General features: G+C 32.1%; 1 protein-coding gene across 2 annotated transcripts in view; it reads left to right on the top strand.

Moving 5' to 3' along the window:
- The window catches only part of LOC124533839 (paxillin), a 71455-nt gene that overhangs the window by 5648 nt on the left and 51798 nt on the right, over positions 1–14009 (top strand). Inside the window, exon 1 of one of the 2 annotated variants that reach the window (XM_047109373.1) lies at positions 3505–3969. The exons of the other annotated variant lie outside the window; for it this stretch is intronic. Within the exon in view, the coding sequence (XP_046965329.1) occupies positions 3882–3969 (88 nt within the window). The 5' untranslated portion in view covers positions 3505–3881. Of the gene's footprint in view, positions 1–3504; positions 3970–14009 lie in introns of those variants that run through there. 2 annotated transcript variants of the gene reach the window in all.

Genomic DNA, 14009 nt, shown 5'->3' with positions numbered 1-14009 from the left:
AATGCTCGTTGATTTCGTTGAGCAATGGAAATCTGGTACGAATAAATGTATAACTTGACAGTGGTCTTTCCTAACATAAAATTCTGGTCCTGGTTTTTCTTGGCGATTAAATTCAAATGCCTACAGACCGAGTTCGAAATGGATTAATTCTTCGATTCCGGTGTCAATTGTGTAATGTGTAAGTGTGAGCTCATGAATAAAACCTGAAAATACAAATTGCGTCATAGCACGTCACGGGTAATTTTCTGATGAGTTGCGTGTTACGTTCCCGATGTCAGTCAGTTCGACGCGTACACCGCACCGTGTTGTTTGATAACTGCGACACGTTACCACATCAGCGTTTAACTCAGTTTACAGTTATTTGTTAAAGTTTATATTTGATATCGATCGAGAAAGTTCTATGGCAAGCGCATCATTAATCATTTACATATATTACAATTGAATTGAAAGGTTGGGAGTTAGAGCAAATTTTATATTATCTAAATGTATGGGATTATGCTATAAGGTCAAGTGCTATGTTATAGCTATGCCTTTTATTTTTTTGATAACGTTAATTTGATCTATCTTTGTTACGGTTACCCTTGGTTGTTTCGTTCTTGGCACAGATTCAAAACTAGCCGGAGTCTAGACTGTTTGTATATGGCATCAATGACCTGCACCTCGTTAGCGAGTTTGTATTAATTTAAAAGTGATCTGGTGACCAGTGATCGATATAACTGCAGTGAGTAATTATTCTGAAAATCGATATCTAAATCAGTGCTCATTTTACCGATCATGTGTAACTAGATTTATGCTTTATAAATAGACAATGTAAAGTGACCTTTGCTGTTAGCTAAAATGGTTTAAGGACACGTATGATTTAAAATTGCGAAGGTGAAAATTGCGTCTATCACGTGCCCATTTTCCTATTTGCTAGGTAAGTGGGTTGTGTCAGTACCGCCGCCGGCTGAGTCCAGAGCAAATATTGACTTCCTTATTAGTGCCCTCGAACAATAGATGCATCGTAAAAACGGACTCATCGTTAATTTTCGAATTGTTGGTTTAATTAGCTTTGCGATAGAAATCATAAAAGTTATCTGGAACGCGTTCGATTTTCTTTTTTATTGAACGTGCTAAGGAACGAAGTTACGAGTTCCAATATACTTTGTTATCTGTATAAGTAAATAGTTTTATCCCCATGTGATTGTTTTAAAATAAACGTTACTGCAATGTGTCAGAAAAGCTAATGTCTAAACTAGAATCAAATTTAAAATAAATAAGCTGTATTACCTACTCTATACAATATAATATTAATAGTAAAATAACGTATACTTAGAATTTGTAGAGTAATTAGTTTATTCTACTCTGTAATGAAAATAGTGTAGGTGTTATTATTTTTTGATGACTGTATCTGTTTACTATTATAATAAATATTGCATTATACACGACATTGTTTTGCGGTTACTTTTGAGTTTGTTCTTACTAAATGGATCTATATTTTTAAACCTGGTAAATGAAGAGAGTATATACATATATAGCTCGATAATAAAAGTGTTACGTTTATGTGTTGTTGTATTATATATTACATATTGAAATGTATTTTTTAAGTAATTCTCTATAATTATATCACGATAATAAATACTTCGCTTGTTACGACGTCTAAGTTAAAATATTCAATATCGTTAGCACATAGACAACCGATATTTGCATCCGCTTATTTACTTATTTAAATAAGACCGTTACAAGACTTCGAAACGGTTTATATATAATATGTACAAATTGTGAATTCTGCTTGTTTGTTTAAAGCATTTACAAAATCAAATACTTTAACGTCCTACTTTAAACATTACCAAGTAATTCCATGCATGCCTTGCAATTTATCTTTGAATTTGATCGCAAAATATTATCCAATACTAGAGATATATTTTGTAAGAATAAAATCGAAACTCACCACAGAACTCGAACGTAAAAAGGTAAATGTATCAAATTGCCGTATAAGTTAGTAATTAACATCTAATAAGTGAGGTACGAAAGTAACCTTGCTGATCGAGAAACTGTTCAAAGTTTCAATTAAGTCTGATAGATCGTATACAAAAGTATACTAAAATGCATAAGCTGATTATTATTTATGTCATTGTTATAAAATTAATCACCTAATTCAATGGCGATTTACATGGTATAATAGAATATAACGTTAAAATGATTATAAATAGAAGATATACACGATCGATTAAAATATCACCATTTAACATTAATAGTATTTCTTAAGCTTTTGGAATACGTTTCAGACATTTTGTCAATACGTTGAAGTCGTATCAATTATCAAAGTGTCCCATCCACGTCGAATGTATTTTAAACCGTTCCGCTGAAGGGAATTCCAAAAATGTATGCAGTCCGTCTTACTCAATACAAGTCACGGTGAAACTTTCAATCACGAATTCCCGAGCGGTAAATTCTAATTTAGTTCCTCGATCCCGTATCGTAAAGATCTTATGAAGTTTGGGCGGTTTATTGTTTTCCTTTTGATTAATTTATTTACTTGTCTTTGTTACCCGATTGACACATTTGTTTCTTTTTTTTTTTTTGTAATAGAAGAAGCAAATAGGCACTAGATGGAAAGTGGTCTCCAATGCTTACAGACATTCTAGCTGTAGGAAACTACCAAACTTGTGTTACGTCTCTTGTGCTTGTCGTTACACTGGCTCACCCACCATTTAAACCGGAACACATCTAAGTATTGTTGGTTGCCGGTAAAATATCCGATGAATAATATAATGTATACTTTTCAATGCTTAACGCTCTGTGTTGTACCTATATTAGAATTTATGCATGACTATATAAATTATGTTGCATGTGATGTAATAAGTTATTTTTAAAACATGGTCATTTCTAAATAAATCACATATATTTCAAACAACTTGAGGTTAATAATTAGATTTCTTTTTATCGTTTTAAATAACTAATTAATAAAATGATTTCGAAATTAACCATGTCTATAATGCATTCAAACTGCGTTTACCTTTTACTTAATTACATAATCGCTATATGTATGTCGGACCCTTAATTTCACGGTTCTCAGCGAATCGCACTGTCAAACACATCCGGCTGCGCGATGCGCACGAGTCACTCACGGGCCTTCCGCACGTCACTCTCACTCCGTCACATTTCTCCTTTACGATGCTCGTTAGGACGAAAGCCGCAGCACTTTGATCTAACGCTCGACTAAACGACTTCTCATAAACGACGTTAATTACTCTTTAGTATTTGTGCTGGAACTAAATTAATTATAACCCTTATATTTCAGAGAACATGCCGTTAAAATATTAATAAGTGTTATACGCTCGAATGAATATTTAATGTTGTAACTTTTTATGGTGGCCGTTTATCAACCACAAAATTACGAACTTAGAAAAGGCATTGTTTATCGATTATTTCAATAGGTTTTTGGTCATGTTATTATAAATAATCTCCAGCCGGTGTGGCTGGAGTACCCTGAGTCGGCGCCGGCGTCGCTCGCAACTCTACGATGCTTTAGTTGTGACTGGGACGCGTTGACGAATACTCTGCTCGCTGCACACCTAGCTTCGTCGCCGCGACCTCGCCCTCCTGACATTGTGTCTTACTTATCACGCATCGCTTATCGACTGCCGATACGAAAACATCGATATAAATTACGTTATCACTAAAATTGCGTCGGTTGTGTGCTTGCGACCTCGAGATATTATTTTAATTTCAAACATTGGCTTATCAGTCTCATTAAAGGAAAGTTGCGGGTGATTCCTGTCATAAATATTACTGTTTGTTTACTCGGATCGAGTGTAGGCTGTGATTATGGTGCGCTAACCGTAGTGTTGTTCCCGTGGGTGTTTTAATTCATAAATTATCATCGCTATTCGCCCAAGATGGATCGGACAATGTACGGCAAGGTGCTGCCAGGCACTTATTACCCGTTTCGCTGCGCGATGAAGGAGAACGGAATATCGCCGGGCTGTGAGTATTATTTTCATTTAATTTGATATTAAACATCAGTGTAATGCAATAAATGAATGTTACTCGTGCGTTTGTTTACTATCACGTGTCAGTGTACAGCGAGCGCGTGTTTTAGTTACAAACGATCGCATTCACTTACGGTTTCACTTAACCATCCGGTACGTTTATTTTTATTATGAGCCGCGGAAGAGAAGCGTATCCATCAATGAATAGTGCATCATTGTATTTATTTACTTTATGATCGAGTGAACTCGAATAGAATAGTTATAATCTTTTGTGTATATCGTGATAGCTGCCAGGTTTATATTTATAGATTTTATATATAACTCCAAAACGTCACGTAAGTTTGGAACATGTTTTAAACTAATTGTAGTTTTTATACGTACGTAATGTTTTCTCTGATAAAATCGTGATGAAGTCATCACATTGTTGTGATAAAGATTAAAACGTTTTCATTATCATTTAGCGATCAATGTTTAGTTACTTTTAGATCATATTCTTATATTCCTGGTTGAAAGTGATAAGACGTCCTACAGTGTACTTGAAAAATCTGATAGTCGTTTACTTGTTATGACTTGTTGTGATATGACTTTATAGGTTTTGATGCAATTATCAAGGACGTAACTGTAGCATTGTTTGCTTATAAAATACCTACTTAAGCATTGTCATGTCCGCAAATGTAACTAAGAAAAGACATCACTTTTGCTTGGAGAAAGTAAGTACTCAATGTCTCTTGAAATTAATAGTTTTTTTTATGTTCTGTTACATACGGTTGCATACTTATCAGTAGAAATATCAGAGTTTTTTTGCTGAATTGTGTTTAAACGTTTAAAGTTACTTCGCTTATTCTTATTAACGATTATTTCCAGTGAATCCCGTTTTGATAAATTTTGTTTTTTTTTTTTTTTGTTATGTCGGTATGGATTAGCGAATTAACGACTTTAAAAGCGCTCGACACGGCATGTTTTGATCAGACCTAACCGATTTGATTGTTCGACCACCCGACGATTTGTAAAAAAAGAAGTATCAGAGCTGTCATATCATATATTTTATAGCAAGTATCAAGTATTTAAACACGCCTCTATAATTTATTCTAGATGTTTCGTTCAATGAAAAATTTCTTCACATTTTCAATTTATAAAAAAAAATATTTATGTTGCATTATGTTAATTCAAGGCCAATGAAAATTTTTTTAACCTCTTCTTCGCGTTTTCTATATTTAAATAAAAAAAATTGTTACATTATGTTATCTGTACTAATATGACTTTAGGTATGCGTGCACAGATATATTATTTTTGGTTTTCTATATTTTTAACTAATAAATTATTATATAGTATTATTTATTATCAAATAAAATTTAAAAATCTTCAATAACTTGGACGTTTTATGTCTTCACATGAACCAGTTTATTTTCTTGTTTCTATTAAAATAGTTTAAAAACACTGCTCGGCCGTTTTCCACATTATACTGTCTTTTAATCGGTGTATGTAAATAATTTTATTCTCCAGCAGAATTTATGTGCTGCAAATTAAAATGTAAATTTTATAGTTAAATCGTTGATACCAAATTATGACAAAATAACTGAATACATAAATAATTAATAGGGTGTAGATATGAATAATGAAGAGATTTTGTCAATAATAAAATTGGATTAATAAATTATTTATTTTACTTTTTTTTTAACGATAAACAGATAAAAAAATCTGTGAGTTAAGCTCGTGTAATATTAAATTGTCTATTGTAAACGAATTACCGGTCATGATATTTACCGGTATTTTTTTTTATTATTATAAAAAATGTCCTGGAACCCAGCCAGATAGCATCTATCGTATCGAATCTAAAGCATCCTACTACTCATGTGTTTCTCGAGTAGGATGATGCTTTAGATTGACACAAATGTTTAATAAAAGTCGGCACAGCCGTTAACAAACTTAGTGATATATTTACATTGTACGTACAGAATAATTGTATAATTTATTATTTATTTATAAGTTCTTATTGACCACTACAAGGTTTGTCAGATACAATGAATCATTGCGATTTAAGGACGAACACCACATGTTCTTTACGCTGTTTTGTGACCATGATAATTCTAGGAAAATGCGTTGTATTCAATAACGTTTAATTCATAAAGAGTGAACGATTTAAATAAAGAATATATTAAGTACTATACTGTTATCTGAAGGTTTTGTGGTCTATAATTCTCGAGAAAACTTTTATTCGTCAACATTTCAAAGAAATAGCGAACGTTGATTGTTAATAATCATTGAATTGCTTGGAAGTTTTAATATATAGTGTTCTTTTTTTAAATATGACTCGTTAAAATAAATTATATATATAATTATTATTTTCTAAATTTAACTTACGAAAGTCCATACAGGATGTACTTGCCACATTGATGGTGTTTAAAAGTTTTGTTGTACTTATTATTCAATATTTTATTCTAAAGATAAATAAGATAAGGAAGGATTTTAATTTGACTTAATACTGACACTGACTAAGAATTTTAAATACAAAATAAATGTACTTAAACCTTATTTATATATTAAGTAGGTTGATTTGAAGCACAGACCTTTTTTTGCTTGGTGGTAAGTTGCGTACTCTAAAATATGAGTAACTACGGAGTACTGCAGTGCTGTGTTCCATTTTAAATGAGCCAGTGTAATAGGCACAAGGGACATAATATCTTAGTTCCCGAGGTTGATGCGCAGTGGTAATCTGAGGTACGATTAGTATTTCTTACAGTACGGGCTTTTGTGGGCAGTGGTGTTCACGTGCCATATATGAAACCATTTGCCAGTTTGCCTATTTAATCATTATAAATCGTTATTTTAATCATTAAAAATTAAATTGTAAAACTAAATCGAAATTTAAATTCTACCAAGAAAAACAAACTCAGTTGGTACTGTTTTTGAATATGTATTTTCATTTAACTTCGTTCTTTAGTTTGTGTAATTTCAACTTGCAATTCAAATATATTTATTTATTTTAAATATTTCATTTTGAGTTGAATAAGTGACGTGAAACAAAACGGCGAGATGACGTGCCCAATTATCCTGTTATTTAATACCATCGTTACGGTTGCGCTAGCAAGTTGATATGCTAAGGTGTTCTAATTCATCCTGTCGTCTGCGCACAGCGACGTGGTGTTAATTACATGCGCATATAACTTACCTGGCATCTGTTTGTATCATTATCACAAGTGTCTCGACCTTGTCATTATGCACGCGTGTCAACTTGCAAAACTATTAGCATATAACTTTTAATAATCTCCCATAAAAATCTTGTGGTTTCCAAGGAAATTTCATGTGTAAAATTGATTGGAAATTTTCTCGTTCAGGTCTTATGCTTAACTCTGAAGGGTCTTGGAACTCTCGATTCTGTAACGCATCATGATGATGAAGGAAATCCACAACAAAGCCCTTTTGAATCGTCATTTTTTTTAACTCTATAGTACCAAACGTTCGAGATATTAAACGACTGTATTGCTCACAAAAAAATCACGACAAAATTTAAATGATTTTGTTTTCCGTCATATTGTTTTAACGGTATTTCGAATTGGTTGATAAAGATAATAAAAATAATTTTATGTTTAACTGTTTCAAACTTTCTTTTTACGAGGAACATGACTTATCACTTAGCTGACTTGGTGAAGGGCTTTATGCAAGGCTGCCTGGGTAGTTTGAATTAGATTATCATAATAATCAAAAAGCAATAATTTGTATTGTTGTTGATGGATTTGAAGGATGAGTAAGTCTGTATTATTACAGGTCAACTTAACATAACATATTAGTGTCTATGTTGATGGCGCATTAGCGATGTACTATTTGCAGCATTAATGTCTATGGACGATGATATCCAGTTATCTTCAGGGGCCTTTCGAGCCCGTTCCCCTAAAAAAACAGCTTTTATTTTCATTTTTTAATACGATATCGCCTTGACATATTCTACTGTAATAATATAATAGCAGGAAAGAGTATTTAATTCACACGTTTAAAGGGAAACCTGTTTTCATTGGGCCGTGTTATTTTCAAACTCGTGTATAAACGCTGACGGCTGACCTTAGTAAGGTCGGGTGACATAATGCGCGACGCAGATGGTTTCGCGTTTTTATCCTTGTATAGTTTTAATTGTTTGTATGTCCATATGACAGAATCATTCTAATTGTCCTAATTATTGTAATCATTCAATTAATTTATGGTAATATCGGTCAATGCCTTTTGTATTACTTTAAATATAGTAATCAGGCAGTCTGGTACCTGATGGTAAGTATTTATCACCAACCTTAGTAGGTACATTTTATCATGAAGGCACCACCAATCATAACAGCTAGAGTTAATAATGCCCTCTGTCCTTGTACTCACACTGATCACTGGCTATTTTTAACCGACTTTAAAAAGGAAGAGGTTACAATTCGCATGAATTTTTTTAACACAATTTCTTCATATTACTGGTATGCCGTAGAATAAGTTTTGTGTATAGTAATCACCCAGATAAGCCTAGATAGAAATCCTACCTAGTAAAATGTTTGAGATGGTAGTTTGACTTTTTTTTTCAATATCTCTGGCAGGCTAGAATCTTTAATGAACAGGTAATGGAAATTAAAATAATTTGGAAATGTTTATTACCTTTGATGTTAAAATTACTATTAAATTAAATATTAGATCCGAAAGTATTTCTTTCTAAAATTTCCGACACAACTAATTGTTTAATATGCTTCAAGTTATCAGATAGATTTAAATAATACTTAGGATATACTTAACATACAATAATATATGCTAAACATATGTTTGCCTTATGCGATGATGTTAGATTCATTAATATTCCGGTTAATGTGGCGAATTAATTAAGTATTCCTAGATCATAGCGAGCCGTGTGGTGTGGTCCTTTGGGATTATCTTGGAGTTACTTCCATCCGGTATTAGTCTCTATGTCTTAATCTGCTTAGGATATTGTAACCTATTGTTTTAATCATGTGTTGACTAACAGGGAAGCTATGCTGTTTGATTACATACGTATGTGTATCAAGATATGTCTTTATAATTTTATTCGGTTGATCTTTTTTTTTTTAATCTTTGCAGAGCTTCGAGCAAACCCATCTGTGTATGACAACACTCGTTACACATTTTACTTCTAAACAGCACTACTTATTGATAACAGGTACAAGGGATAACAGGCATAACTTCTTAGTTCTGAAGGTTCATGATATATTAGCAAAGTAAGGAATTGTTAATTTTACTCACTGAACAAATTTAACTGTAGACTGCCCAGTACTTACTTACTGTACCAGTCCGACGAATTATATTTGAAATACCACTATTTTTTTTATCTATTTGAGATGACTGCCATAGGAAACCAAGTTTGCCAAATTTTATTATCATCGTGATGATAAAATCTTAGTTTTAGGAGATAATCTATGATTATATATTATATGCGAAAGTAAATCTGAGTATTTTTTTACCTCAACACGATTAAACCCAAGAATCGATCGTCGAGTCATTTGACTTTGAGGTAGCCTGTACATGGGCACATAAATAACTGTTTTTGAAAAACATATGACGTGGATACGATCCGGGACACGTTCATGAATGAGTAATAAATACTATACCGAGGTCAATGTTTTGTGTTTAAAGATCGTAATACTCAGATGTGAAGTATTTCTTTCTGAAGCGGAGGTAGATTTTTATACAATTAATAAGTATAAGTCTTTATGAAGGTTGTATATTGAATATCGATTTGGACTTTGTCACATTGTTCCTTGTAGACTTCTATTTAATATTATTCGAATCTTATTGTTAAGATATAAATCCGGAATTTGCGAAATCTAAATAATTCTTGAATGATCATTAAACGTTTGCGATATCTTAAGTTTGTTTTAAGACTTCCATAAGTTTAAACTAAACATCCAAGTCCATAAACAATATGAGAATAAACAATTACACATTATCAGAAAAGGCCTGCTGAGTGCTGACTCATTCCACTACGGAAGGTCAACTGAGACGAAAGCCTACCAAATAGGGTTAGCAGATATGTTGCCCGGTGACTCGATATATATGTAGAACTATTATTACCAATCTGAATTATATAAATTAATGTTTCTATAAGAACCTAATGAACAACACCTTTAGAAAATAATTTAAAAAAAGTTATGCTTAAGCCATTAACAGTATCTACAGCCAAACAATCTTCTATTTACATAATTCAATTTCGTTATTTTATTATGATGTTCTATTGTTATTTATGTATAGTAAGTTTAAACTAGAGTACATTACATATACATTTTGAATATATGGCACGTCAAAGCGATTCCTAAAATTCTTAGTTTAAGAAACATTGAGCATTATAATGTTATTTTCAAAGAATTATTCCTTATACTAAAGTATAAGGAGTTTTAAGGTGGTCAGATTCTGTAATCTAATGTTTTTTCCCAGTCTTATAAACTTTGTTCAATCTTGTTGGATTTTCAAAAAAGCTCTTATACTAAACAACAAGAATCCCAGTTGTGTTTTTCTGTGTCATAATATTATAAAAAAAGCTTAAATGCTAATTATATTTTTAAAATGCTATTAAAATTAAGTTTTAGGACGCGTTCGCGATTTTCTAACACCATTTCACTTTAACGCTTGCGTATAAAAATCATTTGAGGTCACTATCCCAGAGGAATATATATATAAAATACGTATGTTATTTGCGGTCTTCGTATAGTTGTCGTTTTTATTATACCGACTTCTTCTGTTACAGCTCCACGTGGATATAATTTTTATACTTACTTGTTCCACTACATTTTTTCGCCAAGGAAATCACTATCTGTGTACATATATTTTAAAAAAAAGGTAAATGTAACTTCAAAAACCTTAATGCAAAATAAAATAAATATAAAATAATATTTCTTTTCTTTTCCATGAATTTTAAATTGATCAATAAATTCCACCAAATACAAATTCAGCTTCCAACCAATGGAATATAAAACGTTTCTTGTATTCTGCAATAAAATTTTAAAAATACACCGCGACTGTAATAAAATTTTCGTCCAGTTTTTTTTAACTGGCAACATTAATGTTGCAGGCAGTGTAGAAATAATGGTTGAATAATTAATATACACAAGAATTGATTACGAGTGTTTCTATAAGTAGTCTTTTATTTTAGCCTCTTTGTCTTATTCTAGCGCTAATATAATTTTATCTCGAATAAAAAACTGAAACCTTTATAACTACACCGCCAATCAACATGAAGAGAAGCCAATATCTCAACCAAAGTGCCCATAAAGCTGGATACATTAAAATTGTTTTGGTTTCGTTTCACATAATTTAGTGTATCGTTAATCGTCTTGATAGCCGTTCGTTTGTTACAATGAACTAAGGATATTTTCTTGTTATTTTAGGTTTTAGGTTATTCAAATACTATGTTTAGTCAAGTATTTGTTAATAGTAGTAAATATACTTTGTAAATAGAAGTAAATGTGTTTTTATTGTTTAGATAGGTATAAGTGGCTTACAGTGGTTACATTTACGGTATGTGCTGTTAATTTAAGTTACGTTAAGCTAATTTATAAATGTTTATACTCGACAAAAAATAAAACTTTATTTATATGTGAATAAAGGAAATAAAAATTAAACTTTATAGTGTAGTCGTAAAATTTATATTTCAATTATTGGTGATCCGTCGTAAGGGATAAAAGCATGAGCAAATTTTGAATTTATTAATCGAAAATTGATATGTTTTTTTTTATTTTTATTTTAAAAGGCAATTTTAAAATGGCGTATGTTTTATACGTTTATTTTATCATCTAACTAGCGACCCGTCCCGTCTACGCACGAGTGGACTTAAGTTTTTTTTTAAATATTTTTACTTTTATTTATATCTTTTTTTTGTTTTTTTTTTACATGTATGTATTTTTGTAATATTTGTCGTTCTATTTCAACTTATTATCTTCCGTATGAATCCCTGTATTAGCGAAAACCGCATGAAAATCTGTTAAGATTTCGATTATGTAGCGAACATACAGACAGACGGACGCGGTCGGGGGACTTTGTTTTATGTGTTGTATGTTGCGATACTAATTAAGTCGAGACTATTTAATTAAATATATAATGCTAGGTATTCAGGCGCCCGGTTTTTACCGAATCCGTTGCATGTGGAGCGACGTACGTGTTTCATTAAAAGTTTTTGACCAAGTGAGGATTGCTTGGGTTAGCAGAAAAAATATAATTATTTTAATTAGAGATTAACCTAGAATTAAATTAGGAGCCGAGATGGCCCACTGGTTAGATCGCGTTCATCTTAACCGATGATTTCGGGTTCAAACCCGAGCAAACACCACTATATATGTATGTGCTTAATTTGTGTTTATTATTCATCTCGTGCTCGGCGGTGAAGGAAATCATCGTGAGAAAACCCGCTTGTGTCCAAACTATGTACATGTGCATTCCACCAACCCTCATTGGAACAGCGTGGTGGAATATGTTCCAAACCTTCTCCTTAAAGGGAGAGGAGGCTTTGAAAAGATTCAAGCTTGAGGACACATAATTAGTTTATTAATGCATATAACATATTATAGTATGTTTTGTATACGACTACCGTCGCGTTTTTAGGTTTTGTCGTCAAGTAATACATTTAACCGGCATACAAAAATATCCTGCTTTAGGGTTGTTGAAGCTTGCTTTACCTATATTTCATTTAATCAAATCCGGTGGATTGGCCGTGATATCAGAACAGATAGACAGAGTTATATTCGCATCTAGAGTAGAGATGGTTTTATGATTGGGCTCGTAATTATTTTATTAAGTATTGTTTTGTAATGTATCCGAATAAATAGACTTGCTTCTAATAAAAAGGTCAATAACACTGACTCATTCAGAACAATAATTTTTGTGTATTGGATCCTTGCCAATTATTTTTTCATTAGCAGCGTCTGTGCTACAAATGAGTTAGGATGTTTTTGTTTCAATCGCCTCTATCATATTTTGTATCAATTATTTCATTGTTGATTTACGAATTAGATACAAATTAAATGTTCATTTATATATAAAAGAATAATATTGTTTATAAACCAAATATATTGAACCCAATGTGATTTACCAAGTTTACATAATAATTAAAAATAATTTAAATACGGATTACAATTTTAAATATTCTTGGAATAGTGACAAGAATGCTAACAGCATTTCTACATTGATTGATAATTACAATTATGTTATTTTTATTGGTAACCAGCGATGTATATGTATATATTCAACTTAAATTGTACCACAAGCGCACACCGTCAACCCATACTTTATACTCTCGAAGGTTAAATTATAAACAGTGGCCTATGTGACCTATGTCCTTCCCTGGGACTCAATCTATTTCTATGCCAAATTTCATCTAAATCCATTCTGCTGACTTAGCGTGAAGAGGTAACAGAGTGACTTTCGACATATATAATATTCGTATAGATTCTAGTATAGTACGACACAAATTAGATGTAGCATCGGAAAATGCAATGGGATGAAAATAAAACCGATTACTGCCGATTTACACAACCAATAGAAAAAGCTATCCTATCGCGCCATTCGACGCTATTCGTCGCTATAGATTCTCGCGTCAGAGAAAGCGAGTGCATGTAAATCGATCCGTCAAATTGACGAATATATTGGGTCATATGATATTACAAGTTATTACGTTTGTGCAAAGATCATATTCGCATGGAAATAAATATTAATAATTTGGGATGGCGTACTTAATTCGGATGTGATCGGTTTTTCCGAATTTTGCCGATGCGACATCTAAGTTGTGTCGTACTATAATATGAAATAATATCTTGGAATATATAATGTTACCCGTCTTACTGCCGAGTCCTATACTATAAAGGTAGTTACATTAACGCACTTTTTTACCCCATTTGACTTATTATTTTTGTTTGCTAGTCACCCGGCCCCGGCTTCGCGCGGATACAATACTGACACTAAGCGTGCTATAGGTTTCGTCTTGTTTCTTTACTATATTATCCATGTTATTAATACAAAAACCAACCTTTCGAATCACTCTATCTATTAAAAAAA

Source organism: Vanessa cardui, chromosome 11 (genome assembly GCF_905220365.1).
Source record: "Vanessa cardui chromosome 11, ilVanCard2.1, whole genome shotgun sequence".
NCBI classification, from domain to species: Eukaryota; Metazoa; Arthropoda; class Insecta; order Lepidoptera; family Nymphalidae; genus Vanessa; species Vanessa cardui.
This window is presented reverse-complemented; position numbering and strand designations above follow the sequence as displayed.